General features: G+C 45.0%; 6 protein-coding genes across 19 annotated transcripts; 5 read left to right on the top strand and 1 right to left on the bottom strand.

The window, feature by feature from the left end:
- The first annotated feature begins 2,282 nt into the window (after window positions 1-2,282).
- Window positions 2,283-9,260, top strand: LOC120687482 (probable ion channel CASTOR). 4 transcript variants are annotated; one of them, XM_039969486.1, is made up of 12 exons: window positions 2,283-2,772; window positions 2,856-2,927; window positions 3,022-3,636; window positions 3,971-4,153; window positions 4,336-4,395; window positions 4,467-4,670; window positions 5,484-5,732; window positions 6,752-6,850; window positions 7,100-7,294; window positions 7,421-7,513; window positions 7,714-7,980; window positions 8,380-9,260. In XM_039969486.1, the coding sequence occupies exons 1-12, from the start codon at window positions 2,350-2,352 to the stop codon at window positions 8,596-8,598; spliced, it is 2,679 nt and encodes an 892-aa protein (XP_039825420.1). In that variant the 5' UTR covers window positions 2,283-2,349; the 3' UTR covers window positions 8,599-9,260. The 4 variants fall into 4 exon arrangements, with proteins under 4 accessions (XP_039825420.1, XP_039825418.1, XP_039825419.1 ...); XM_039969484.1 differs by having other exon boundaries at window positions 2,297-2,772; window positions 4,279-4,395; XM_039969485.1 differs by lacking the exon at window positions 6,752-6,850 and adding an exon at window positions 6,599-6,697 and having other exon boundaries at window positions 2,297-2,772; window positions 4,279-4,395.
- A 370-nt stretch (window positions 9,261-9,630) lies between these two features.
- LOC120687483 (protein FAR1-RELATED SEQUENCE 8-like) lies at window positions 9,631-13,665 on the top strand. Of its 3 annotated transcripts, XM_039969490.1 has the most exons (7): window positions 9,631-9,865; window positions 9,967-12,117; window positions 12,213-12,323; window positions 12,414-12,518; window positions 12,613-12,681; window positions 12,761-12,832; window positions 13,375-13,665. In XM_039969490.1, the coding sequence occupies exons 2-6, from the start codon at window positions 9,976-9,978 to the stop codon at window positions 12,794-12,796; spliced, it is 2,463 nt and encodes an 820-aa protein (XP_039825424.1). In that variant the 5' UTR covers window positions 9,631-9,865; window positions 9,967-9,975; the 3' UTR covers window positions 12,797-12,832; window positions 13,375-13,665. The 3 variants fall into 3 exon arrangements, with proteins under 3 accessions (XP_039825424.1, XP_039825422.1, XP_039825423.1); XM_039969488.1 differs by having other exon boundaries at window positions 9,673-9,865; window positions 12,613-12,832; XM_039969489.1 differs by having other exon boundaries at window positions 9,673-9,865; window positions 9,964-12,117; window positions 12,613-12,832.
- Window positions 13,666-13,823: 158 nt separating this feature from the next.
- Window positions 13,824-15,938, top strand: LOC120693188 (pentatricopeptide repeat-containing protein At2g27610-like). Its single transcript, XM_039976611.1, has one exon. It carries the CDS (start codon window positions 13,824-13,826, stop codon window positions 15,936-15,938), a length of 2,115 nt encoding a protein of 704 aa, XP_039832545.1.
- Window positions 15,939-16,609: 671 nt separating this feature from the next.
- Window positions 16,610-18,247, top strand: LOC120687481 (probable thiol methyltransferase 2). Of its 7 annotated transcripts, none has more exons than XM_039969481.1 (7): window positions 16,661-16,852; window positions 16,925-17,061; window positions 17,176-17,219; window positions 17,273-17,360; window positions 17,476-17,573; window positions 17,675-17,891; window positions 17,974-18,218. In XM_039969481.1, the coding sequence occupies exons 1-7, from the start codon at window positions 16,753-16,755 to the stop codon at window positions 18,037-18,039; spliced, it is 750 nt and encodes a 249-aa protein (XP_039825415.1). In that variant the 5' UTR covers window positions 16,661-16,752; the 3' UTR covers window positions 18,040-18,218. The 7 variants fall into 7 exon arrangements, 5 of the variants coding, with proteins under 5 accessions (XP_039825414.1, XP_039825412.1, XP_039825413.1 ...); XM_039969483.1 differs by having other exon boundaries at window positions 16,665-16,852; window positions 17,176-17,360; window positions 17,682-17,721; window positions 17,813-17,891; window positions 17,974-18,247; XR_005680757.1 differs by having other exon boundaries at window positions 16,610-16,852; window positions 16,925-17,219; window positions 17,682-17,891.
- Window positions 18,113-21,698, bottom strand: LOC120687478 (poly(ADP-ribose) glycohydrolase 1-like). Of its 2 annotated transcripts, XM_039969475.1 has the most exons (10): window positions 21,104-21,688; window positions 20,809-21,013; window positions 20,446-20,550; window positions 19,998-20,116; window positions 19,739-19,882; window positions 19,595-19,664; window positions 19,163-19,300; window positions 18,959-19,021; window positions 18,387-18,564; window positions 18,143-18,311 (listed from the first exon to the last, which is right to left on the bottom strand). In XM_039969475.1, the coding sequence occupies exons 1-9, from the start codon at window positions 21,643-21,645 to the stop codon at window positions 18,400-18,402; spliced, it is 1,551 nt and encodes a 516-aa protein (XP_039825409.1). In that variant the 5' UTR covers window positions 21,646-21,688; the 3' UTR covers window positions 18,143-18,311; window positions 18,387-18,399. The 2 variants fall into 2 exon arrangements, with proteins under 2 accessions (XP_039825408.1, XP_039825409.1); XM_039969474.1 differs by having other exon boundaries at window positions 18,113-18,564; window positions 21,104-21,698.
- Window positions 21,699-21,766: 68 nt separating this feature from the next.
- Window positions 21,767-26,749, top strand: LOC120687479 (ubiquinone biosynthesis O-methyltransferase, mitochondrial-like). 2 transcript variants are annotated; one of them, XM_039969476.1, is made up of 9 exons: window positions 21,767-22,304; window positions 22,806-22,895; window positions 23,391-23,469; window positions 24,356-24,433; window positions 24,580-24,628; window positions 24,991-25,040; window positions 25,428-25,577; window positions 26,225-26,305; window positions 26,376-26,749. In XM_039969476.1, exons 1-9 carry the CDS (start codon window positions 22,024-22,026, stop codon window positions 26,502-26,504), a joined length of 987 nt encoding a protein of 328 aa, XP_039825410.1. In that variant the 5' UTR covers window positions 21,767-22,023; the 3' UTR covers window positions 26,505-26,749. The 2 variants fall into 2 exon arrangements, with proteins under 2 accessions (XP_039825410.1, XP_039825411.1); XM_039969477.1 differs by lacking the exon at window positions 25,428-25,577 and having other exon boundaries at window positions 21,784-22,304.
- Window positions 26,750-27,675: the final 926 nt, after the last annotated feature.

The following is a 27,675-nucleotide window of genomic DNA, read 5'->3' as shown; positions in this document are numbered from 1 at the left end:
AAAGAGTGAGGGGAACGGGTTGCGGGGCTTCTTGTAGTGCTGTTGCGCGCGCGAGATAGAGCTCCGAGGCTCTGTGCTGCGCGGGCCACGGCGGCGGCGAGGTGGCAGCCGACGGCGGTCCACTGGGCGCGTGGCGGAGCGAGGAGAACGCCAGCGCGAGGGGTAGCGAGCGGTGGAGAGGTTCTGCGCGACGCGTGGGACTGCTCAGCAAGCAGGAGGTGGCCGGGCTGGCCCCCCACGGCGGCGGGCGGCACGGCACAGCGGCGGCGGCGGCCAGAGGAGCAGAGCAGACATGCAGGCTGGAGGTGGAAGAAAGGACTAGTTTGCAATTTTCGAAAATTCCAGGGACCCAACTGTAAACCAGTAATAACTTTTAATCTAGGGCTCAAATGAAAAAGTGCCCAATATGAAAGTTGTTCAACTTTTCAAGACCTACAACTTTGATGTTGTGCAAAAATTTATTTGATCAAAGGTTAAAGAGTTATTTTTGAAAACATAGAAGGGATTTTGAATTCAAATGACTTTTGTCTTTTTCAAGGTAAATTCACTTTAAACTTAGGCTGAAATGAAAGATTTCCTGCCAAGCAATGATTACACTACATTTTGCAAATAAACCCTTCACAAAAGCTATAATCACACGTCCTATTCAAATAAAACTGTAAAGTTGACCTTAGAACAATCTATAATTACACAAAGGTCCTTAAAGTTTTTTTAAAAAAATAGGCCCTTGCTCAAACAATTCACACAAGAAGCACAGGAAACAAATGTAGTTTTAATGTGCAGACACTTAGGGTGTCACAGCGCGCACCACCGTCGCGCACGTCCCCACCAGGGGATGGGCCTCGGTAAGGGAGCGCCGGTCGACGAGGAGCCCCCGCGAGTGGAGGGCCGGCCCTAGCCAAAACCACCGCGGGAGGCCAGATCCGGCCAAGGGAAGCCCCAATCCGTCAAGGGAGTCGCCGGAACTGAACCTGCGCGGCCGGTGGTCGGCGACCGGCGGTGGGGAAAAGGGTCAAGATTCACGAGTTTGGGGGAAACGGAATGGAGGAGGGGGCGCGGCGTCGCCTGGGAGGACGACACGGGGGGGGGGGGGGGATGTGTTGGATACAAGAAATTATCCTAATTGAAGTAATGGGCAAAGATACCAACCAGCAACCAAATCACCATTCGATTTTTCCAGACGGAAAAAAATTCCTAAGCTATGTACTACAGAATCATACGAGTCGCTTGCTCATTTGGCAAATAGCCTGTGTCGTCCTCGTGATATCAAACATATCATCGTATTATGGCATGTTTGATTGGTGTTTATTCATTGCCCATATGTCAATCTTGTTTAAGAGGCTGCTCTTATATCTCTTGTAGGAGGTCCTATTTGGTTTCAATAAGTCTCCCTACTTACAAGCCAAAAAAAAGCAACTTACCAAATAAGGTCTTAAGCATATCTAAGACTCTGTTTGGTTCCAATAAATCATCTAGTTCATAAGTCATAAGCATGGAAAACAATGTGCATAAACAAGTCACCGATTTAATAAGTTAGATGATTTATTGGAACCAAACAGAGTCTTATATATGATTTTATAAAATACATAAGTTTCTAATAGGCGGATGAAACAATGTGCAGTCAACCAAATGACAACTAAAAAATCGTCGCGCAGCAAACTTGCTGCAAGATAATGTTTGGCTATGGATTAAATACGTATATATACATGGAAAACTTTGTATAGTCCAACCACTTTTTTGTTGGAAAACAAGAAAAAAATGAAGCTTGTTTTATCTACGGAGGCCTAGAGAGGAAAGAGTCCACAGTTTTTTGGCATCAAAGGTCATAGAAAAACCATCTAATTTATGCGATTTGGATAATAAAGAGAAAAATTAAACAAGTCAGGCCCCGTTTAGTTCCCAAAAATTTTCACCCAAAAATTTTCACCTCCCATTTGAACACATATATGAAGCACTAAATGTAATTAAATAACAAAACTAATTACACAGTTTGGATGTACACGACGAGACGAATCTTTTGAGCCTAATTAGTGCATGATTAGCCATAAGTGCTACAGTAACCCACATGTGCTAATGATGTGGCCAAAGGCCTCAAAAGATTCATCTCGTGGTTTCTAAGTGAGTTCTGAAATTAGTTTTTTAATTAGTGTCCGAAAAGTCCTCCCGACATCTGGTCAAAGTGTTGATGTGACATCCAAAAATTTTTGGGGGAAGGAACTAAACGCGCCATCAATGTGACAGGGCCGAATCATTTCGCGAAAACCAACAGCCAGCCACGCGCGAACAAACTCGGACATCCCTCCCACTCGTCACCAGCATCCGCCGCCCCTCTACTCGGAAATCCCCGAAATGCCCCTGGACCCCGACCCCTCGTCGCCGCCGCCGCCGGCGCAGCACCGCGACTGGTTCTTCCCGCCGGCGCCACCGTTCCTCCCCTCCTCCAGAGCCCGAACCCCCAGGACACCCTTCCCCTCCACCTACCGCTCCTCCAAGCCCTACTCCGTCTATTCCCTCGCCGACCGCCGGCCGCCTCCTACACCACGCTCCCGCTCGCGCTCCCCGCACCCACCGCCGGAGCAGCAGCAGCAGCAGACGCCGCCGCCTCCGTCCGCGCCGCGCCGCCGTGACCCCCGGTACGCCGGCGTCCGCCGCGATGATGCCCGTACGGCTGCCTTGGAGAAAGCCGCGCCCCCGACGGCCGCGCCGGCGCACGGGAGGAAGCCTGCAGCATCGGCGATCACCCCGCGATGCTCGGGGATGCTCTCAGCGGCGGTGAGAGACGGGTGACCTCGCTGGGTTTTTGTGTTTGACTTTTGTTGACTCGGGTTGTTTAATCGCGAAATCTGATGCTTCAGGTTATTTTACTGTGCTTGGCCTCCCTTCTCCGTAGGAACTTCTCGTTACACGATCAGGTTTACCATTTACAGGTACAAGTCTGCACGTACTTTCCCTGCAGTGCCTGAGTTCGCGAAACATTACACGTGCTGTCAATCATATCCTGTTTCATTCTGAATGTTTCAGGAACAGCTCACGGTAGCTACTGCGAAACTTCAGTCATGTATTGTAGGCTCCTCATTGGATATGACCGACATTGATTTTCTGTATCAGGATGACAGTATTACCATGCCAAACAGAAGTCTTAAGAACTTTTCCCTGCTTATCTCCCTTTCTGTACTATATGCGCCACTAGTAATTCTCAAGTACATAGACCTTGTGTCAAAGATAAGGAGGTCACGTGACCCAGAAGAAGTTCCCATAAACAAGCGGTTCGCATACAGAGTTGATATATTTTTGTCACTTCACCCGTATGCTAAACCGTTGGTTCTACTTGTTGCTACATTGTTGCTCATTGCTCTTGGTGGGCTAGCTCTGTATGGTGTGACTGATGATAGCTTAACTGATTGTCTTTGGCTGTCCTGGACCTTCGTTGCTGACTCTGGGAACCATGCCAACGCTGTGGGTTTTGGACCCAAGCTGGTTTCAGTTTCAATTAGTATTGGTGGGATGTTGGTTTTTGCCATGATGCTTGGTCTTGTCACCGATTCAATCTCTGAAAAGTTTGATTCTTTGAGGAAAGGAAGAAGTGAAGTCATAGAGCAGAGCCACACTCTGATTCTTGGATGGAGCGACAAGTTGGTAATATTGGAATGATCCTTTGCTAATATTTTGTTGCGAATTTATTATCTATGTGCTAGGTAGGTTGCTTTTTCCTTGTTTAGGTATGAATGTTGTGGTTGGACAAATCACTAATTTGTTTACTGGCTCTGCATTCTGTCAGATCACCTCACAGTTACCTAAAACTAGATAATATTAGTCATAGTATCATGCATACTATGACAGAATGTGATGCATAACTTTAGTTCACTAAGTTTAACTTGTACAACTGCTTTGTTACATGTCATCTTGTTGTAAGAACAAAAGTTGCATTCCTCCACTTTATGTACTAATCTGTTCTATTTGGTGGCAATAGGGATCTTTGCTGAACCAAATAGCTATTGCTAATGAAAGCTTGGGAGGTGGGACCATTGTAGTGATGGCAGAGAGAGACAAAGAGGAAATGGAAGCAGACATTGCTAAAATGGAGTTTGACTTGAAAGGAACAGCTGTAATATGTAGAAGTGGAAGCCCTCTGATTCTTGCTGACTTGAAAAAGGTAAACAATGTGATCTACAGACTTAGTTTGTGACATAATTTTTTCTCAGTTTAATATGCCATTTTGGTCTGTTGCCAGTTAATAGGATGATTGTGATGTACTGATGTTAGTTAATTCCTGGATAGCACTTCGCTTCTGTCTATATGTGCCTTTTTCCAACTAAATATACCTTCATGCACAAGGTCTCAGTTTCAAAGGCGCGAGCAATTGTGGTTCTAGCGGAAGAAGGAAATGCTGACCAGGTAAGCTTCGCCGATCAAGTTATACTGTCATGTGAAAGCCCTTCCTTACATCATGGCACTCTTTTTTGCAGAGCGATGCACGGGCACTGCGAACAGTCTTGAGTTTAACTGGAGTTAAAGAGGGACTAAGAGGTCACATAGTAGTTGAGCTTAGTGATCTTGACAATGAAGTTCTAGTCAAGCTTGTTGGTGGAGATCTCGTGGAAACTGTTGTTGCACATGATGTGATAGGTCGATTGATGATACAGTGTGCACGCCAGCCAGGCCTTGCTCAGGTTTCCTTCTATCCAAAAATGAATTCTAAATGCGGTTACTTTGTCTAGATAAGAATCTTTACTAGATCTCCACATCCTGCTTGTTAAAGGGAAACACCTCCCTTCTTTTAGCAGGATAATTAAAGTAGTATCTTTTCTGTTGGTGACACACATGCACACACTGGTGCACCAGGACACGACCACAAAACCAACCCACTAAGCATTTAAGCAAAGGAGGAGCTGGAAATACTCATGACCTCCCTTTGTGTGTGATGGGTACACACTCTGACCATCTGGGTGTGCTTGTGTGATCAAACTCCGTATTCGTTAAGAAAAACTTCTTTTGGGCATTCTGTTCGATTCTAGTTACTGTTCCATCGTTGAATACCACATTTGCGCATCTAGAAAAACCATTTAGTAAAGTCTGTTTACTAAGCTCAAAGGTACTCCTACCATACATACATTCTGTATTCTTAATTTATAGCCTTCATTTGATTCCAGACATACGTGAGTACATGACCATACGAGCTACTGTACGGACTCTCTAATGACATTCAAAATTGATATCCTCTCTGCACAGTTTTTTTTTCATTTCCTATTTGCTCTACACTTATTTTCTTTAATTTGGGACTACAGATCTTATGAAACTAAACTAGTGGCTTCTTCTAAATTTGCAATGTGTGGATAATTTCAAGTTTTAACTGTACCGACATAATGTTCACTATAATCCTCTCGTTGATTGAATGCTAGATGTAGCTCAGTAATTTACATATAGTATCTCTATTTAATAATTTCTTAACGCTGTTATAAAGATCATTTGAATTTAATATACAGATATGGGAAGATATTCTTGGCTTTGAGAACTGTGAATTCTACATTAAGAGATGGCCTAAGTTGGATGGAATGCGATTTGAAGATGTGCTGATTAGCTTTCCAGACGCTGTTCCGTGTGGCATAAAAGTGGCATCTTATAGGGGCAAGATTATTTTGAACCCTGATGATTGTTATGTTTTGCAAGAGGGTGATGAGGTGATAGTAATTGCTGAAGATGATGACACATATGCCCCAGCACCGTTGCCCAAGGTAATTCTTTCATGAGATGTCATGTTCTTTTTTCTTTTATAATATGCAAGTATTCATGTTTAGTTGATATTTTTCATTGCTATGACTACAATAATTTCAATATTGATATCAAATCCTGTGATTTTAGAATTTGGCAAATTGTCCTTGGCAGTATGGGTACATTGTTAACCTTCTCACTGTATTCCATAAACTGTACTGTATTGCCATTGTTATAATTGTCTGCCTCCAGGTTCTGTTTTGTAATCTATCTATTATATCATTTAAGCTCATTCATTTGGATATATTCTTATCTTTAAAACTTGCTGCATAAACTGATTTCAGAGAGTTAGCTTCAAAAACTTCTTACTTACATTTATGGATGGTTGTTAATTGCTCAAACATTTTTTAAATATATTTTTGTTGACAGTTGGCATCTCAAAGTCATTGCATATAGACTGTATTTGAACTTTTTGATATGCGGCTGTAAACTTGTGTTACTGAAATTCCTGTAACATCTACATGACCTTTTTCCTAAGAACCTTCTGGAATTGCTTCAATCTCTATAAAAATTCCATCAGTAGGATTGTATTCTCAATAACAATAACAGCAACCAACATACAACAGCATATTGAATCAAAACTTGTGCTCAAATGAAGCTTTATTTCCTTGGTGTCGTGATTTGCAATTTATTCATTCCCTTCCCATTTTGTTTATTGACTACCGGTAGTGCAACCACAGTATGCTGTTTATGCTTTGTGTATACCAGTGTACCACTTGTTCTCACTTCTTGAAACCATAAAGAACTAGTCGTCTTAAGACAGTTGAACATAGACAGACACTGCACATATGTGTAACATCCCATAAGCAAAGTCAATCTTATTATTCAGGTTAAAGAGGCTGTTTACATAGACATTGTTCACTCTGAAAGAAAGCCTCAGAAGATTCTTCTTTGTGGATGGCGACGGGATATAGATGATATGATTGCGGTAAGTACTTTCTTTGAAGCTCCTAATTCCTTTTCTCTCTGTTAAACTGTGCAGGTTAGGAGAGGGTATCTGCCTAAAGATTTTGTTGTTCCAAAGTCTCCAGAAAGAATATTGTTTTGTGGTTGGCGCCGTGATATAGAAGATATGATAATGGTAACTTGTTGATGGATCCAAATTGACATTCATAAGTGTTCATTTACATGTAATGGAGACATTTGTAGCGGAAGGATTTGAAGGGAGAATTTACCTGAACCAATAGTCCTAAATCAATAGTATTTCTTCATGTTTTGAATTTAATTTTGTATAATGTATGACAGCAGCAAAGTTGATGGAAGAAGCTATTAAGGCCTTAATTTGTTTTGGTTGAAAATAACATATTGTAACTTGACTGTTGATACCCAGGTACTTGATGCTTTCCTTGCGCCAGGATCAGAGTTGTGGATGTTTAACGACGTCCCTGAGGTTGACAGGGAAAGAAAGTTGATTGATGGAGGTCTGGACTTCAGTCGTCTGGATAATATTACTTTAGTGCATCGTGAAGGAAATGCTGTCATTCGCCGTCACCTGGAGAGCCTTCCTTTAGAATCATTTGATTCTGTAAGTTCTGAGAAATTAAATTGTACCCTGCTAGATTTGTTATTCTGCAGATAGCTAGTCCTACCCTTTTCTAATTAGTATAATTGCTTGCATTTCCGCTGACTGATGCTTGAAAGCAAAATGCAGATCCTGATTTTGGCAGATGAATCTGTAGAAGATTCAGCAATCCAAGCTGACTCGAGGTCACTTGCAACATTACTGCTGATCAGAGATATTCAGGTTTTTTATTTGTCTAGAACAGAATTGTTTTGACTTCTCAATTATTTATCGATTTTACTTGTTATTGATACCATTTTCAGATCACATGCCATAATCTTCAATCATAAGCTACTGTTAAAAATTCCATGCTGTCTTTCCTAATGCTATACTAAACTCCTCAGAAGAACTGAAGATTGTTCTCACATTCTTAATCGCTGCAGGCAAAACGACTTCCATACAGGGAAGCGATGGTTTCACATGTTCCCCGTGGGACCTTTTCTGAAGGTTCTTGGATAGGGGAGATGCAACAAGCATCTGACAAATCTGTTATAATCAGCGAGATTTTGGATCCTAGGACAAAAAATTTGTTGACAATGTCAAAAATCAGTGACTATGTTCTTTCAAATGAACTTGTTAGCATGGCATTGGCAATGGTTGCAGAAGATCGGCAGATAAATGATGTCTTGGAGGAGCTCTTTGCCGAACAGGTATAACCCCCAAAGTTGATGGTTGCATGGTCAATCACTGACCTTGAAATTTACCTCTGAAAAATATGATTATGCAATCTGCATTCAATCATATCCTCATCACCATTCAATGCCCGAACACATGCAAATAATATTGAACTTATAAGTTGCATAGCATGGTAGATGGATCTAATGTTTAGTACACTAACTAAAGTATTATCGCCTTAGCTCTGACATGGATGTTGTTATTAGGTTAACTGTACCTATATAGCTATATAATCCATCTCCAGAAAGTAAATGTTTATCTCATGTTTCTGTTTGTCTGAGTAACTTCTAAGCCAGCAGCTTGACTTCTTTTGGATCATTGTCTTATCAGATTTATTTCTAACTATATCAGTGTGCAACTTTACTCCTTTGCAGGGAAATGAAATGCAAATACGACCATCCGATCTGTACCTTAGAGATGAAGAGGAGTTAAATTTCTTTGAGGTCATTTTACGTGCTAGACAGAGGAAAGAGATTGTCATTGGGTACCGTCTTGAAGGAGCTGAGCGTGCCATAATCAATCCAATAGACAAAGTTTCAAGGCGAAGGTGGTCGCCCAAGGATGTTTTTGTTGTTATATCCGAGAAAGAATGAGCTACATCAAATTACAGTTAACATGAAAAGCTGCCAAGCCCACCTAAGGAAAAACAGGCAGCAGTGCCATGGGATGCATCAACAAGTGCAGACAGCTGTTTCATTCTGATGCTCGTTTGGCGAAGGCAAGCACGAGTGCGAAGGAGCAAAGCAAAAACATGGACCAAATTTTGGATACCTTGGTTTGCCATGTACAAATACAGAAAAATGCTGCAATATGGTTTAAAAGGCTGTGAACCGAATACATGACACAAGCTTTGGAAGTTTGGATTGATCCAGTTCATTTGTATATTCTTGTCTGTGTAACTTCCATATACACATTACACAACAAGCAGAGCATCACCCATGTTAAGGGCTTAAAGCTCCTGAGTGTCGACACCGAGCGGGGATACAATTTTTCTAAGTGAGGCTGTTATACTTATACCCTTGCGATAGACTGCAGTGTTTGTTCAGCATGGCAGTTCCATTGCTTAGTTTCAGCGTTTTGTACAAATTGAGGAAACCATTTGGCGTTGTTACAAACAATTTTGCTGTATTTCTTCATATTCGTGAATAGCATGAGATGCCTGTCATTCATGTAAATATGTAACCGGAAGATCATGTGAGGACCCAATTTTCGGTGCTTAGATATTTATATGCCTTATATATTAGTTTATATTTCATTGCCAAAGGTGTGCTTGCTAAATACTAGTACTGCGATAAAGTGGCCATGGGCGGATCTAGCATTTTCTCACTTACCTGCTGGAGCTCCATTGTCAATTTGGTGATGAAGAGAGTGCTTGGAGGAAGGAGTCTAGGAGAGGAAGTTGCTGAGAGTGGCAGGCACATAATAAGCCAATTTTGGCTGCACCAGCTATTTTATTTAAACTGTATTTGTGAACTAATGTTGCACGGCATTTTCGTTTTGAGATGGATTTAAAGTGGATAAAAAATGGACTTCTTGTTTTTTTTCCAAAAGAAAAAAAACAAACTCTTTGGAAGGCCCTCCTAAAGTTTTTCTCCTTCCTCCTGGCGTCCCACACCATTTGTGCGAAACAACCCCAGGAAGTATCAAAATTGCCACGGAGCCCCTCTATCTATCCCAAAGTAGCCCCTCACTTGGAAGCCTTCTCTTTCCTGCCGTCGCCCGCGGCGGCGCTCCCCTCTCGGCTGGCTGCCGGGCCCGTTCGTCCCAGCGACACTCTCACACCCCCGCCCACCTCGAGGAATTGCTCTCTCGCATTCCTCCTCCCTCCGGCCGGACTCAGATTGATCTCTTCTCTTGTCGGTAAGCAACCCTAGCTTGTTTGAATCACTGGCTGGATTCTATTGTTCTATGAGTTTTTTTTTCCGCACGATTCCGCCTCTGATTGGGTTGTGGATTAGTAGGAGGGAATCATGATGGAGGTATGCATGAATCCTGGGGAGGAATTGGATTTCGGGGGCAACCAGGAAGACGACGACGAGGCGGGGGACATCTCCCCCGGCAGCAAGGAGCTCGCCGCCATGGTCGAGGCGGCGGCCGCGGCGGAGGGCGTCGACCTGGACGACGGCGCCGCCGCGTCGGCGGCGCAGTACGGGGACGACCGCACGCCGAGGGACGGGATGGTGTTCAAGTCCTACGAGGAGGTGCTCAACTTCTACAAGCGCTACGCCCTGCGCACGGGCTTCGGGGTCTGCGTCAAGAAGTCCTCCTTCACCAAGGCCGGCCTCTGCCGCCGCCTCGTGCTCGTCTGCAACAAGTGGGGGAACGGCAAGGAGGACGCCTGCTACCAGGCCAGGCCGACGGCCAAGACCAACTGCCAGGCCACCGTGGTCGCCAGGCTGTGGGGGGACGGTTTGCTGCACCTGACGGATGTGAACCTTGAGCACAACCACGCGCTGAATCCATCCGCAGCGCGCTTTCTCAGGTGCTACAAGACACTGCCTAGCGGGATGAGCAAAGATCTCGTCGTGAGGGCTGCCAGAGGAGAATGCTCGTCTGCCGGTGACATTGATGTCCCAATATTTGATGACTGGGGAAGGCTTAAGATTGGGGAAGCTGATGTCGTGGCCATCAACAGTTTTTTCGCAGAGATGCAGGCAAAGCTTCCAAACTCCTTCTATGTCATGGATTTTTATGTAGAAGGCCATCTAAGGAGCATTCTCTGGGCTGATTCAAGATCCAGGACAGCATATCAATATTTTAGTGATGCTATTTTGATCGATACAACATGCTTAAGGAACAAGTATCAAGTCCCCCTTGTTTCATTTCTGGGTGTGAATCATCATGGCCATCTTGTATTGTTAGGCTGTGGCTTGCTGTCAGATGCGAGTACAGAGAGCTTCTTATGGTTGTTCAAGTCGTGGTTAACTTGTATGAAAGGACGATCTCCAAATGCTGTAGTTACTGATGAATGTGTGGCAATAAAAGTCGCAGTTCGAGAAGTGTTTCCGAAAACACGCCATAGAATAAGTGATTGGCATGTACTGAGAAGTATTTCAGAAAAATTAGGAGAGTTGCCAGAATATGAAGCAATGGGAACCGAACTGGAGACTGTAATATATGATTCTTTGAATGATGATGAGTTTGATGCAAGGTGGAAGGACTGGATTGATAGATTTGGCCTTCAGGACAATGAATGGATCACCTTTCTGTATGAGAATCGACACTTGTGGGCCCCTGCCTTCCTTAAGGATGCCTTCTGGGCTGGGCTTTGGACTTTTAGCCAGCATGAAAGTCCAAGTGCATTTTTTGAGGATTCAATCAACTCGGAGACCACATTGGTGTCATTCCTTGCCAGCTACATGATGCTTTTGGACAAGAAATACAAAATGGAGCAACAAGATGATTTCGACTCATTAAATAGCAGCAGGGTCGTCATATCAAAGTACCCAATGGAAGAGCAGCTATCCAGATTGTACACCTTGAATATGTTTATAAAGTTCCAGGATGAGCTGAAGGCAACAATGCATTGTCAAGTTCAGCTGGATGGGTCAGCATCTTCTTTTATAGTTATTGATTTGACTGAGCCAGCCAGTGAAATGCTGAATAAAAAGTATGAGGTTGTTCACTGTATGGCGGCAAACAGAATGGAGTGTAACTGTGGTCTATTTCAGTTTAGTGGCATCATTTGTAGGCATGCATTATCTGTGCTTAAATGGCAGCAAGTATATGACATACTCCCTTGTTATGTACTTAGCAGATGGCGGAATGACTTCAAGCTGCTGCACTACCCCGATAATCCATCAAAGGATTTGGCAACAAATAATCATGTTGAGCGTTATGATTATATTTCTTTGCAGTTCCTTCGTCTTGTCGAGATTGGAATGTCATCAGACGAGAAGTATAGGCATGCAGTAAGGCTTATAAAAGACATTAAGGAGACCCTTCTTGATGATAATCTGTGCCGTGATTTGGAGCAGAAACTTACACCAGCTGAACGTGCGATTGTGAATGGTGACAGCCATACACAGCCTGGTTCATCCGAGGGGGGTCCAGCAAAGAAGCGCCGGGGCCGTCCTCCTAAGAAGAGTAAAGAGATAAGCGTGAATTCTATGGTAAATCAGTTTGGGAATAACATGTTTCCTTCTATTATGTGCACTTCTGGAGTCATTTCATTGTTGTTGATAACCTTTTTTTTTTGGTATGACAGGACTCATTATTAGTATCAACAGATGTAACTCAGAAGGGTGCTTTTCATTCTTCTTCTACTGCCTCAAACCTTGGCACTCATGTCAGGACACATGGAGTTGTTGATCTCATGGTACTCACTTTTCTCAATAATTGGTTGCCAACCCATTGTCAGAAACGAGATTATTGACAGTATGTTTACTTTTAATTGTGTATCTTCCAGGAAGAAGTCAATCCAAGTGAGCTATCATTTAATAGCCGTTATGGGGTGCAATCTGGCCATCCACACCATTTTGGTAACCAGCTGCATGCCGGAAACACTTTGCAGGTGTATTATTTGGATAGTGCACTTGCATTTTTTTCTTGTATAAAATATGTGCAATAAAGGAAAAGACTTAAAATAGTTTCTGCAAACTGTGCAGTTTGGCCAACCTACATCAGCAGCAGAGCATTCTAGGGTCCAATGGGTGTTTCCTAACAACATGTATCAGGTGAATGTTTTTTGCAGTTTCTTTAGTGTAAACTTTAGTGATAAACATATATATACTGATGCATTTGTCACAAATGTAGGACGACCAAGTGCCTTATGGCAGACGGACATCATAGCAATTGGACTCAGGGTATATGGGGTTTGCCATTCAGGTTTCTTTCTCTTTAGCACAGAGTATATCCCATGCTGAGATGATAGATCGCTTTTGTCTTACAAGTTAATACCCCCTCAGAGGTCTCATGTGAAAGTGTTTCTGAATCTGGGTTGACATTTTAGCATTTTATTCTGTACCTAAATCATGGGATGATCATTGGGGAATCTGCTTAACATGGAAGGATAGAAGAACATGGAAATCTGCTTAACAGCCCATCAGCATAATGTAGTATTTGGTGTAAAGGAAGCTTTTGTATGTTTAGCTAGGACATGTTCATGTCAGTAAGAGAGTAAATGGAAAGCGACATTCAGTTTGAGCTACTCCCTCTGTTCCAAATTATAGGTTGTTTTGGCAAATCTAGATACATAATTTTTCCATGCACCTAGATAAACACTATATCTAGGTGCATGGCAAATATTATGTATCTAGATTTGCCAAAACAACCTACAATTTGGAACGGAGGGAGTATATATGTTTCGAAATACCTTGTCCATCTTCTGACGACTGTTTAATGCTGCTTGTCCTGCATGAAATGTGCAGGAAACCCGGTGAGGAATCCATCGTTTGGACTTTGGAGTTTGGAGCGCCGCACTGCGGCAGGCCAGCCAAATGGAGTTGCACTTGGGATGGATGTTGAAACTTCATCTAACAGGTAGAGCGCCTTGGAAATACATTGCTGCCTGTCACTGGCTGCTCGTGTGGGTTCTTGTGTAGCATCGATCTTACCCCAACTAACATGTGTATGTATATACGCATCATTTTGAAAGAACCCGATCCGTTATTTTCTCCTCTGTGGACATTCAAATTCGGAAGATAAAAATATCCGTGCAAGCCTCCTCTCGCGCTCTCGCTCCGACGCGACACGAGCCGCTTGTATTGCACGTCACGTCGTCTATTTTGATCGAGGAAAGATTTGGGTCCTCCCATGCCGCAACTCGACAGCGCCGACAGGTGGGCCTGGCGCGCAGGCAGCCGCACTCCTCCCACCCATGGTAGCTACACGGCCGCGGGCCTTATCCCCTCCCTCCGTCCCGCTCTGCCGCGATGCCAAGCTCCCACCCACGCCTCGGCTCCTCCGCGCGCCACCGTGTCAGGCCCGTCCGACCACGGCGGCGGCGGATGGCAACGGGCGCAGCGCCGTGCCGCCCGACGTCGTTCTGGACTGCAAGCGGCTGGACGGGCTGATGAAGTCCGGGAGGCTGGCGGACGCCCTCGACCTGTTCGACCGGATGCCCCGCAGGAACGTCGTGGCCTGGACCTCGGCCATCTCCGGGTGCACGCGGAACGGGCGCCCCGACGCGGCCGCGGCGATGTTCGCGGCCATGCTGGAGTCCGGCGTCGCGCCCAACGACTTCGCGTGCAACGCGGCGCTGGCGGCGTGCGCGGCCGCGGCCGCGCTCGGCCTCGGGGAGCAGGTGCACTCGCTCGCCGTGCGGGCGGGGTTCGCGGGGGACGCCTGGATCGGGAGCTGCCTCGTCGAGCTCTACTCGAGGTGCGGTTCTCTGCGGGCGGCCGAGGAGGTGTGCCGCCGGATGGACTCGCCGGACGTCGTGGGGTACACTTCGCTCGTCTCGGCGCTCTGCAGGAACGGTGAGTTCGCACGGGCTGTGGAGCTGCTCTGTCAGATGATGGGGCAGGGGTTGCAGCCGAACGAGCACACGATGACGAGCATGCTGGCAGCGTGCCCGCGAGTTCTCGGTGAGCAGATACATGGGTACATGGTCAAGGCAATGGGTTTGCAGAGTGTCTATGCATCAAGTGCGCTGATCGATCTCTATTCAAGGAATGGTGACTCTGACATGGCAAAGTTGGTGTTTCAAAAACTCAACTCCAAGAACGTGGTGTCGTGGTGCTCCATGATGCAGCTGTGCGTTAGGGATGGACGGTTGGAAGATGCACTGCGAGTGTTCAGCGAGATGATTTCAGAGGGCGTGGAGCCGAATGAGTATGCATTCTCAATTGCTCTTGGCGCTTGTGGATCTGCTGGTCTGGGGCGTCAAATTCACTGCTCAGCCATCAAGCGCAACTTAATGACAGATATTCGAGTGTCTAACGCTTTACTCTCCATGTATGGTAGAAGTGGTCTTGCAGAAGAACTCGAGGCTGTGCTTGACAAGATTGAAAATCCTGACCTTGTTAGCTGGACGGCTGCTATTTCTGCCAGCTTCCAGAATGGTTTTGGTGAGAAGGCTGTAGCATTGCTGTCTAAGATGCATTCACAAGGTTTGACACCGAATGACTATGCCTTCTCTAGCGGTCTGAGTTCTTGTGCAGACCTGGCATTGCTGGATCAAGGAATGCAGTTTCATTGCCTGGCACTGAAAGTGGGGTGTGACTCCAAGATTTGTACTGGGAATGCACTGATCAACATGTACTCCAAGTGTGGTCAAATTGGATCAGCAAGGCTTGCATTTGATGCCATGAATCTTCATGATGTCACATCTTGGAACTCACTGATTCATGGTTTCGCGCAGCATGGAGATGCAAACATGGCACTGGAGGTATTCAGTAAGATGTGTTCCAGTGGTTGCAAGCCAGACGATTCAACATTTCTTGGAGTCTTGGTAGGGTGCAATCATGCAGGTCTGGTGAAGGAAGGGGAGATGTTCTTCAGACTAATGACTGATCAATACGGTATCATACCGACCCTTTCCCATTATGCATGTATGACCGACATGCTGGGTCGAAATGGCAGATTCGATGAGGCACTGGGCGTGATCGAGAAGATGCCGTTCGAGCCTGATGTGTTGATTTGGAAGACACTATTAGCATCGTGCAAGCTGCACAGGAATCTGGATATGGGAAAGATTGCCGCAGACAGGCTCATGGAGCTCTCGGAACGGGACTCTGCGAGCTACGTGCTGATGTCGAACATCTACGCGATGCACGGAGAATGGCAGGACGCTGGGAGGGTGCGGCAGAGGATGGATGAAGTGGGGGTGAAGAAGGAAGCTGGGGAGAGCTGGATTGAGGTCAAGAACGAGGTCCACGCCTTTGTTGCAAGAGACATGTCTCATCCAGACTCGGTGTCTATCTATCAGATGCTTGCAGAGCTCGTGGATGTGATGCGAGATACAGGCTTAGATGTCCATATGCAGGTGTAGATGTCATTATGTCAAAGATCAACAAATCAGTAGCAGAATTTCTGCGGAGTAGTACATAGTAGCATGTCATAGTAAAAATGGCGGTCACGATTGTTTTTGCCAGACAGCATGTTACCCTTTGCCTCCTTTGAGAAGATGTTTTGTAGTCTTCGTGGAGGAATGCCTTGGAACTTTTGTAGAACATGTGTATACTATTAGACTCGCAAAAAAATGTGTTATACTATTGCTGTCTTGAGAAGGCTACTTCCTAGCTTGAATTGCCTTGCAATGCTAATAAAGAGATAGGCTCTGTTTGCTCATCCTGTGATGATCTGAACTTCTCATGGTTTATCTTGCATTCTTGCTTTTTTTTTTCTTTTGCAACTTAAACATCGTGTGGTGAGAAGCCGAAGGGTGGTTGTGGTGAAGTTGGATTCTGGGAGGGTGATGCTTTTCCATCACGACTAGCCCAAGCCGTGGATTCGGCGTGTATCCGAACTTTTTTCTACCTATTGCTTAATACTCGGTGTTTGAGAAAAAAAAAGACTAGTCACCCAATGCAATTATTCTCCATGTGTATGTGACGAGGAGAGGGGAGCAGGGCAGAGCCTGGTACTGGGGCGCCGGCCAAGAAGCTGCCACCGGCCGCACCACACAGGGTACGTGTGGTGCCCGGCGAGACGACGAAGTGATCGATGGATTGAGAACACACGAGCCTTGTCCTCTCGTACAAGTGCAGTATTGAGCTGAGCACACTAGAAGTAGCACTACACGGGCAACCTCATGCACGCCATTGTTTGTTAGGCAAAGATACTTGATTAAAAGTAGGAGGCCCATGGCGTCCACGGCGGTCGCCGGCGGCCAGGTCCTGGACGCCTCAAACCCGGCGGTGGCCCGCGTGCGGCAGCTCATCGGCGGCCTGGAATATTCGCAAGGTACATCGCCGCTTGCCATCTGTGCATCGATGCAAACCATTTCTGATTCGTGCGCGCTCGTGTCGTGCGCAGATGGGTGGAGCCGGTGCTGGGAGGAAGGCGTGACGCCGTGGGACCTGGGCCAGCCCACGCCGGCCGTCGTCGAGCTTGCCAAGTCCGGGACGCTGCCCGGCGACGCCGCCACCGTCCTCGTCCCGGGATGCGGCACGGTCAGTCCGTCTCCATCGTCAGCTTGCATTATTGGTCGCACCTCACACGCTCCACCACTAGCTCCTCGCCGCTATGCATCTTGCCTTGCTTTGATGTGGACTCAATTCGTGCAGGGGTACGACGTGGTGGCGCTCTCCGGCCCCGGTCGCTTCGTCGTCGGCCTTGACATCTGCGAGAGCGCCGTTGCCAAGGCCAAACAGTGGTCGGCGGCGGCCGACGGGAGCTTGTTCGCCTTCGTCGTGGCGGACTTCTTCACCTGGGAGCCGCCGGAGCTGTTCGACCTCATCTTCGACTACACGTGCGTGATCATATCCTAATCCTAGCAGTAAACTGCCACTAGTGAGTATGGCTTTCCTGATGAAAAAAATGATGTCTTGTCCGTTGGACGGATCGTCGATCATGCACGCCCTCAGATTCTTCTGCGCTTTCCACCCGTCGATGAGGCCAGCATGGGCAAAGCGAATGGCCGACCTGCTCAAGCCCAATGGCGAGCTCATTACCCTCGTACCTGGTAATTCTGAATTCTGATAGCAGCCACTGTCTAGTGCAGCACGCCGTTGATGCTAACTGATCAATGATTTGCTGATGCCTGCATCTGCATCTGCATGGTAGGCTCAAGGTCAGGAGGCCGGCCCGCCATTCAACACAACAGTGCTCGAGTAAGACGCCGCCATCGTCCTCGTCATGGACGACGGCACTAGCTGTTTGTGCTCCATCTTCAGTACTAGCAGCAAATGCTAACACATGCAGTTACGAGGAGGTGCTGAAGCCCCTGGGTTTCGTGATCACTTGCATCCAAGACAACGATGTGGCTGTTAAACCACGACAGGTAGGTACTTTAATTTACACTTGGATGAATGATGCACGGGAATACTACTTCCAATAATAAATTGTTCCTTACCACTACTCAGGGGATGGAGAAAATCGCAAGGTGGAAGAGGATGGCAAACCCAACCAATCTGGACTCTCAAGAGTAACACTATCAACGAGATTTCAACGCCCACAATATGCAATGAAATTAAGCACCAGTGAAATGAAAACGTATACTCATTATATGGAAGACTCCAGCTCTGTCTTGTGTGTAGTAATTGGTAATACTGTTCGTTATATGTTTACCAACATATCATATATGTATTGTGCAAAACAGTTCTCTGCAGTTAGTCGTTGCTTGTTACATTCATGACAGTTTTAAGCAAGCGTCCAGAGTGCTAGCAGGCAACTGGGCAAGGATGCAATCAACTGCTTCCCCCTACGTTCGTGAGCACACACAATTACACAAATCTACACAAGTAATGCAACATTTCTAGGGACCTGAGATTCTGACCTCAAAATTTGGTCTATTCAGACATGCAATCCACTTCATTTTTGGGGCAGCCGTTAGGAAGTAGCCAGGCGAGAAAGCCCTTGAAAGTTTCCCCTCTCGACCTCTGGGATGAGTACTCGATGAGCATGTGCCACAGTTCACCGACCGTCCATCCATGATGTAATATCCATTGGATCACCTGTGGCACACATGATGATACCATGGGGAAAAGATTATGGAAACATGAAAGAGAAGCCTAACAGCCAGAATTATGATTAACTCTATCAACATTAGATCAGCATATCAACTTCTGCTGTGCATTGCGCAGCGTTTAGCTTCTAAGAATGGACCAGACCCCATCGGGAGTCAGTCCAAGGAGAAAGTCCATTGGACTGCACCGAATGAGAAGGATCAACACAACTTTATGAATATACCATACTAGGGGAAGAATATCTGAACAATACAGAACCATCAATATCATAGACATGCAAACCTCTACCAACTTTAGAAATCGTACAAGCTAAGGTCCAACTTTCTTAACACGGAAGGTAAGTGAAGGTTGTGTGGAAGGGATGTATAAGGATGTACAGTACCTCCCCTAGTCTTTCCAGAGATGCGTTCTCAAAAGTGTAATAATTCACAAAAGGCCGGAGCGCCTGCACAATCAAGAATATTCATATTACAGTCACAAAAGCCATAGAAATTAAATTGACTCCAGCACAATCAGTAGTGGCATTCAAATGGAAACGAACATGGTTGACATGCACTGCTAAGCCTAACATTCATTTCTCCTGTACCTGAGATGCAGCAATCCATTGGATCATGCTCTTGATTTCAGGGTTTCCACCAAAGGCGCCACAACCCCAGTTTCCGGTCGAAATCCCTATATATTCATCGGAACTGATTCTTGGACTGATATCCTTGTTATTAGAATCCTGGACAGTATTATAAAGGTGAAACATAATCAGCAGATATATCTATCATGTATCATTGATTCCAGCTAATCATGTTAAGCCCTCCTTTAGATTATGTACCCATGACCAGAGTGCTGTCTTGTTTGATCTGCCTTCAGTTAGTTACATCATTGGTAATTATGAGAACTTAAGAAATGACTCTAACTACAGATTGCAGTGTTGACTACAGCCATATTAGCTGCAAAAAGGTTATTAAAAAAAAGAAGTGGTGGTAAAAGAAACTCAACAGGCTAACAGAGTGATTAGTTGAACAACCTCGAAAAGCTTTGTATACATCTGAAGCTTTGATTGATAGGAAAATCCACAAAAAGCCTTATTCACTTCCCTGAATAAAGGAGTATTAGGAACACTAAAACCATAAAACACATTTGCTGGCTCCAAAATAGTAACTTGATTTACCTTAGGAGACCGCTAGATTCGTAGTGTAATCTAGTTGGACAGTCCAAAGCATCAATTGCAACAATCCTAGTTCTCCGTCTACCCATAGAATCAATGGGCTTGCTATCTATATAGTCACCGACAAAGCGAAACGAGGAGCCATACCTGCAAGGAGAAAGAGTAGTGTGTCGTAAAGGAAACCAACCCATGGATCGTATCAGTTACTTCTTGTTGAACCTATGAACTACAATTGAGTAAAGGATGGATAGATTAAACTAACCCCATATACTGTGAGAATCTTTCTGCACCAACAATTTCTATGGCCTCATTATCATCCATGGAAGCCATGAAGAGCATACCCACAATCAGTTCTGGGTTTATCATGAAGCGAATCTCTTCCTGCACCATAGAGAAAAAAAGACAAATTGGTTACACAGAAAACCACAAAGCATTGTGATATGCATAACACAAATTAAAGACATTTCAATTCACAGGAGAACACAAGAAAGTAAATTTTTTAAAGTACATTAGGTTTGATGGATAAACTTATTTTTTTAAAAGTGCAATAGGATTGATGGATAAACTACCACTCAAATAGTACAGATGCAGAAAATTCCCTTAAAGGTAACAAATGAACAATCAGATGATTATGATAGGCCAAACAGAAACATTTGCTATAAATCTAAAGACTGAATAAACTAACAATCTGTCAATTGGAAGAAAGATACCTGCACACAGCCCCTGGAAAGTGCACCTCCTCCCAAATACTTATTTGCAAAGTCGACTTCAAGTGCTTCTTGTTCCGCATCTTCAATAAAACCTGAGGAAAATACCTACTAATGAAAAGAAAACAAACAATCAGTAAATTTAATCCCAACAGTAAGAAAAGTTTGGTAACTTGACTAATAATGACTGCAACACAGCAAATCCCTATCCGTCATCAACTCATCATAGTTCAGTGAGCGTAATAGATCATTTTTTCCATTTGTAGTAGCCTTGCCAATACCAGCAAGCAAATTATTCATCAACTTTAGCTCCAAAATCTACACACACTTAAGGAGCATTCAGGATCGGTATGTAATTCCTCTTACCCGGAATTGGCAGAGGGGTGCACTGGATTTCATCCACGCATTGACATCAGGGTAGGTTACACCACTGAAGACAGCATGGCGCGGAAGAACCTTCCGCTCAAATGAAACGAAACCAGTCGGCGTAGAATCAGTCACCCTCTCGAAATAGTGCACAAGGCACCTCACTTTCTGCTCCTGGCTTTGCCTTGCATTGTGAACCAGCGCTCTGTAGATCGATCAGTGAACAGACACACAATTTTACTCCAGTTCGTCTTCCACCCATTAGCAAAACAACACGAAATGTGAGAGTGCATACGCGAATAGGCCGTCGAAATTGATGTTTGGAAGGCGCGCCCCGGCCCTACCGACCGTGGGGAAGAGGCAGAAGAGCGCGCAGGTGAGCAGCGCTGCGACAAGCTCCTGGCTGAGGTGCACAATGCCCGCGTCCTGCGACGCCAGGATCCGGAGCCCCGAGGCGCCGTCGGCGGCCTTGTCGTAGTGATCCTCAAGCAGCGCTGGGAGGCGGAGGAGGAGGCGAGCGAGGTTGGGGACCACCTCAGCGAACCAGCCCCGCGCCTGGGCCCGCGAGAGGTCGTCGTCGAAGAAGAGGGCTAGGCCATCGGCGGCGCGCGGGGACAGCGCGGGCAGGGCGAGCGCGAGGCGGAGGTCGGTGAGCGCGTCGGCGAGGACGTCCCCCGAGGCGACGCGGCTGACGTCGGGGCCGAGCGCTAGCGCCCTGAGCGACTCCTGCGCCGCGGGCGGCCAAAAGAGCGCGCTGCCGCGGAGTACAACGGGGAGGAAGGGCAGCGCCGAGCGCAGGTCGCTGCGCGCCGTCAAGCTCGAAGCCGACGGCTCCATGGCGGCGGCCGGCGGAGCGAGCGAGACTGACTCCGTCGGCTCGGTGTGGGTTCGGCCTCGCGAGCCCACGTTTTTTTTTCTTTTGATAACGGAGCCCACGGTTTGTTTGGGCTTCTGGGCCTCCACCATAGTCGAGTTACCTGATCGGATGACCAAAGCCCAAAACCCTCCGCGTCATCGCCGTCGGCACCATCGCCGCCGTGCGCCGCCCGCCCGCGCCCGCGCCATCGCCTCTCCTCGCGCCGCCGCTCCGCTGCTCCACCCGCACCGTCTCGCCGTGCGCTGCCTGCCTCCCTCCCACTCTGTTTCCCAATTCCACCCTGCTTCCCCCACTCCAAACGCCACGTGACCTTGCCGGTGCTCCGGTAGCGGCGCACGATGCTCCGCCGTGTGCCTCCCTCCCTACGCCGCGCCCTCCTCTCCTCCGCCTACACACACTACGGCGGGGCACAAATCCTGAACCCCATCCATTCACCTTCCCAGACCCTCCTCCCCCAATGGCGGCGTCACGCCGCTGTTGCCTCCTCCTCGGCCCCGCCGCAGTCGCCGCCTCCTCCATCTCCGCAACGGGGTCCGTCGCGGTCGGGCGGCGGCGGTCCCACTGTCTCGTCGCTGAACCCCGCCGAGGTCGCCAAGTTCGCTGCCATCGCAGAGACCTGGTAAGAGTGAGATCCCCTCTCCTTTGCTTGCGACGTCGGACTCCCGTGCTGTTGGCGATGGCTTTGATGACGGCATGATTTTGAGCGTGCGCAGGTGTATTTGAAAGATGGTGTTGAACAGCGTTTGTAGCATGAGAGGCCACATCACTAAGAGGTCTCCTGCAGTGATGGGCACTGTAGGGATCGCTACTGGCATGATAACTGCATCTGGATATTGGTATCATATGCAGCCATGAAATGGTTAAAACAATGTTCCAAACGAAGAGAGTATTCGCTTCCTTTGGCTGGGTGTTGGATGTAGTTAGCTAGTGCTGTTGAATCGGCACACATGTTTGTCAATATATGCTGCAAGCTACTTTCAAGGAAGCCCACAAATTAGACCTGAATAAGATGGGACTGTTCATCAATAGACTAATGAAATGCTGAAGTTGGTAGGGAACTGCAGGTATCTCCTTGTTATGTTGTTGCTTATTGATGATGGTGCTTTTTCTGGAATAACAGGTGGGATGCAAATGGTCCATTCAAACCTTTGCATTTGATGAATCCAACCCGCCTGTCTTTTATCCGCTCCACTCTTTGTAGACATTTCAGGTACATTTCTGCACCCCTGGAACTTATTCATTTTTGCTGATATGAACCGCTGAATAAATATACTTGAAATCTACTGCTGAACTATATTTCTAATGGTACAAGAATAAGTTAAGGTTGAATGTTGAAGTTATTTCATTTCTGCAGCCATTTAACACATTCATTGTACCAATTATTATTATTATTTTTGACTGTCCATTGTACCAATTTTGAGCAGTGAGCTGTAATCTTTCCTTGATAGTGGGGCCCTGGTCTACATGGGCAGTATAGGATTAATTTTTCGATTGAGCTAGTGAATTACTATGCTTTAGTAGACTAACCAAATCAGTAATGGTCTTCCTAAATTTGTATAGAACTCCATTGCATGTATGTCGGGAATCGGGATGGAACTTCTTATTTGGACTATGAACTGACATGTCTTAACTCTTAAGAAACAACACATACTTGATTATTTCTCTTTTTAGCTAACTGCGTAAGTGTCCATATTCATCCGTTCAGGAGGGATCCATATTCATCTAAGCCACTTGAAGGCCTCAAAGTTATTGATGTTGGATGTGGAGGTGGCATTCTGTCAGAGGTAGATGCTGCCCTCTGTCAATCACTTCTATGAATTGCTTCCTTCTGGCACTTTTCATAGTAAAGGGACAATAATCTTTTATGAAGGGATAAATGTGTGATTCATTTGGCAACAGTTACTGATTATAGAAACAGATGCTGACATCTAGCAGTTGGCCTTTTGGTTATCAGATTTTTTTGAGGTGGTATACTTAAAGGATTGGGGTGGTGGTGGTGATAATAGGTTCTCCCTCCCTCCACCATGGTGGTCTTGTGCATGCATGAACTTTGTTTCTTTGAGGAGGTCTTTACAGAATAGGACTATCAGTGTATTCATATGGCTTATGCTATAATTATTTGTGGCTTGCTGATTGGTGTGAATTTCATATGTACTGTTCAGATTTAGATCAGCGAGTTGACTATAATTTAATTTAACATTGATTAAGATATACTGAATTCTTTAAACTAATGGTACTCCTAAGTCCTAACTACCTTTACTTTTACCTATCCTAAAGGCGGGAGTCAAGCTTGACATTGATTTAGATCATTTATCATCTTAGTTTTGTACCTACTCTTTGGAGAAAAAATTGGTACATAGGAAATGCTGAAAATGGTTCCTTATTTCCATTTTGAAATGGTTTTGTGATTTCATATGCAAACCTCAACACTCATGCTAGTTCAGCTTGGAACATTGCACATTCTGTTACTAATTAATTTAGTAAATTTGTAAACCTGGCATAATATAAGGCAACTAATTGGTTTGAAAGTGTCAGCATTATATCTTAATGTTGATGCATTCCCTTTTGGGTGTTTTGAGTGCAATTGTGGACTGTAACTGGTGTTTCTTTGTATTTTGATCTATCTGGAAAAGAATAATAAAATACTTCTATCTTGATTCTGGGTGGCAGCCTCTTGCTCGGATGGGAGCTACAGTTACTGCAATTGATGCTGTCGACAAGAATATAAAGATCGCAAGTATTCATGCGGTACACGCATTTCGATCATGTAAATTACAAGTGAATGTATCTATGTTTATTTGTCTTGAGAGTTATTTTGGGATCTTAAGTGCAATAATATGCATCTATGTTTCAGTATTCCCTCAGTCAATGATTCTTGGTTCTTGTGTTCTCAGGCATCTGATCCGGAAACTGCTTCCATTGAGTATTGCTGCACAACAGCTGGTTTGTCACTCCCTCTCTCTAAATTTACTTATATGTTGAGTGAACGGTATTCTTTTTGAAGGGTTACTCCATTGTATGGTTCTAACAGCATTTACGTATTGCATTTCTGTTAAATTATGATATAGCAGCTGGTTTCTTTTTCATGTAAACCTTTTTTGAGGGGTGGGGTGGGGTGGGGTGGGGGGATTGTTTGCTTTAAACTTTGCTAGTACTTAATGTGGTTGCAATCTTAATAGTTATATATGTAAGAAGTAGTCTTACTCCAAAGGATGAACATTACCTTTCCTATTTTGACAAGATAATGAATTTGGATATCTAAGTGATTGATTCCTTTGTTTATATATGGAACTGTTTATATGCAGAGGCATTGGTAAAAGAGAAAAGGCTGTTTGATGCTGTAATTTCTCTTGAGGTATGCTTATTTTGGTTCCGTCTGTACCCGTCCTCTCCTTCAAACAAGTATGAAGGAGCCTATTCTTTCTCTGATTGAGAGTAATAACCTATTAGAAATATAGATTGTACGGCGGCAATACTTTGTGTGCATTAATTAATCATTAAGAGAAAATATGTTTATACTTGTATTTAGACAGTCATAAGGTTAGGTAAGACTAATTTGTTTCACGTATATCTGGATCTTCTGTTTATACTTGTGTGCATTAATTAAGCTCATTCCAAACAATAGAATCTTTAAATCATTCGACCGATGCCCTTTTCTTCTTTTGGTTCATTTCATTTACAGGTTTGTTAACCGATGTACTTTTGGATCTAGAATATGTGTTGAACTTCATATATTTTACAGGTGATTGAGCATGTCGCTAATCCTTTGGAGTTTTGCGAATCTCTCTCAGCTTTGACAGCTCCTAATGGTGCCATTGTAGTTTCCACAATTAACCGTTCAATAAGAGCATATACCACTGCAATAGTTGCTGCTGAGTACATCCTCAGATGGGTTAGCCTTCTTTCATGTTTTAGCTTCATTTTCTGAGATTAGCAGATTTACTTTGGCAGCCCATTTTGTTGGATAAATATGCGAGCTTAGTGAAGTCTTGACCCTTGAGAGTGCAAATTGTTCATGGTTCATACCTTTCTGACAGCTACTGCTGCTTACGAACTCAAGTTATAACTTATAACCAGTTTTTGAAATCATTATATACTCAGATATGTTGTAAATGAAACATGGTAGCTCTGTCCCTCCTACATATGATGCCACGGCCTGTACATGTAGAGAGTGTTCTTGCTTTGTGTAGCTAGCTGTTTCCTTGTAGGGTTGTCAGAACCAGAGTCTTAAGACCCATATATTAGTGGTTTACGCCCTCGAAATTGGTTCATTTTGAAGACTCCATTTCACATTTGAAAATCTTAATGATCTAATGTAGAGAACCTAACTGGTCATCGTTCCGAAATCAGGCCATGTCAGTTTAATTTTCTCGGCTCATTCCTGATTTTTTTGTTACCCTGGTCAGAATCCTATAATGGACATAGTGGTGAAATCTCCAGAGCGTTAAGATGTTTCAAAAATTATAGTAGCATAGTTTTGCTTAAGGTGAAGTGCAGCTTAAGATTGATATCACAATATGAGTTATTGTACTTATGCAGCTTCCTAGAGGCACACATGAGTGGTCCAAACTGGTTACCCCTGAGGAGCTTTCCCTAATGTTGCAAAAAGCTTCTGTTTCTGTAAGTTTTTAATCGCTCTATCATGTTGAATTGGATTGTAAGTTGTGTTTCTAATAACATCTATCACCAGGTTGAAGAGATGGCAGGGTTCATTTATAATCCGCTTAGTGGAGAGTGGTCTCTGTCAGATGATATCACTGTGAACTATATTGCTTTTGGTGTCAAGAAGAGTGAAACACCATCGACAAATTGCACATAGGCAAGATTATTGTGGTTGAAGAAAAAGAATTGGCAATGTCTTTTGAATCTTAGTGCTATGGATACAACCACGTTGTGTGGAAGCCCCATTGGGAAGTTGTCAAGCTGACGGACGAGAGGCAGCTGCTAACAAGTAGAGCTAGCTCTGCTTTCTTTTGATTAATTGTGTAATAATGTAATACACGGATGCTTCAGACAGTTTTAGCAATTTTGTGGCAAATACAAGGGTAGTGCTTTCTCTCTGTCTCTCGCAGTTATGTTAGCTCTGTTGCTGCAGTGGGCTCACTGCAATTTTGAAATGCATCAGGTTTATTAGCTTCCTATATATTGAGCTGTCTGCTGGAAGTACATTTTCAACTATGGATGGTGTGGCTACAAGCTCGGATTTTACTTAGAAGTCATGAAACACTGGAAATGGAATTAAGGGGATCTCTCGGTCACCTTGGCTGTCTACAACCGTGATGGTTGTACCAAAGCGTTCTGAGGTCTGGTGAGCCCATTCACGGATCTCTTGCTCAGGTATGCCAAAAATCTTGGACAGTGAATCTTCCACTAGTGTCACCTTTGGCTCTATGGTGACATGCTCAAGCGCGGAGCCCCTTTTCAGGATGGCGCACGAGACCTCAACCTGAGCCCGGTAGCACCGGAACACGCTCATGTAGACTGTCTTGAGGTGATGAAGACGGCGCATGCAGCAGGGGATTAGACCTGCACAGTAGCAATTAAACCTCTGGCAATATCTAAAACACTGATATACGATTAGATCACTGCTACATGCTCAGAGAAATTAAATGGGCGCAAAAGGTAAATGAAAGCCTTTAAGCACACATTGTTTAGTCAACATGACGCAAAAGGTACATGAGTACAACATGACGCAAAACATAGGACTACAGTTCCAAATTAAAGACTCATGCAGGTAGTTCCAACTTCCAACTTTGAAGCCCCCCTTTTAGTTATAGAGTATTGACGGCCACATTATTACAACACGACTCTTATTAACAGAGAAGCAAAATACTGGAATTGAAAATTATTCAGTCTAATGATGGGCTAATATGCTCAGCCCTATTTCTGCAAATAAACCACTTGAGTTGCAAATTATGCAATCACATCCAAGCCTTGTTTTTGCCCTTCTGCTGCTTCTTTGGCACATATTTTCGAGCCCACAAATGTTT

The sequence above is a fragment of the Panicum virgatum genome, chromosome 9N (genome assembly GCF_016808335.1).
Source record: "Panicum virgatum strain AP13 chromosome 9N, P.virgatum_v5, whole genome shotgun sequence".
Lineage (NCBI taxonomy): Eukaryota > Viridiplantae > Streptophyta > Magnoliopsida > Poales > Poaceae > Panicum > Panicum virgatum.
Note: the sequence above shows the minus strand (reverse complement) of the source record. Positions and strands in the feature narration are given on the sequence as shown.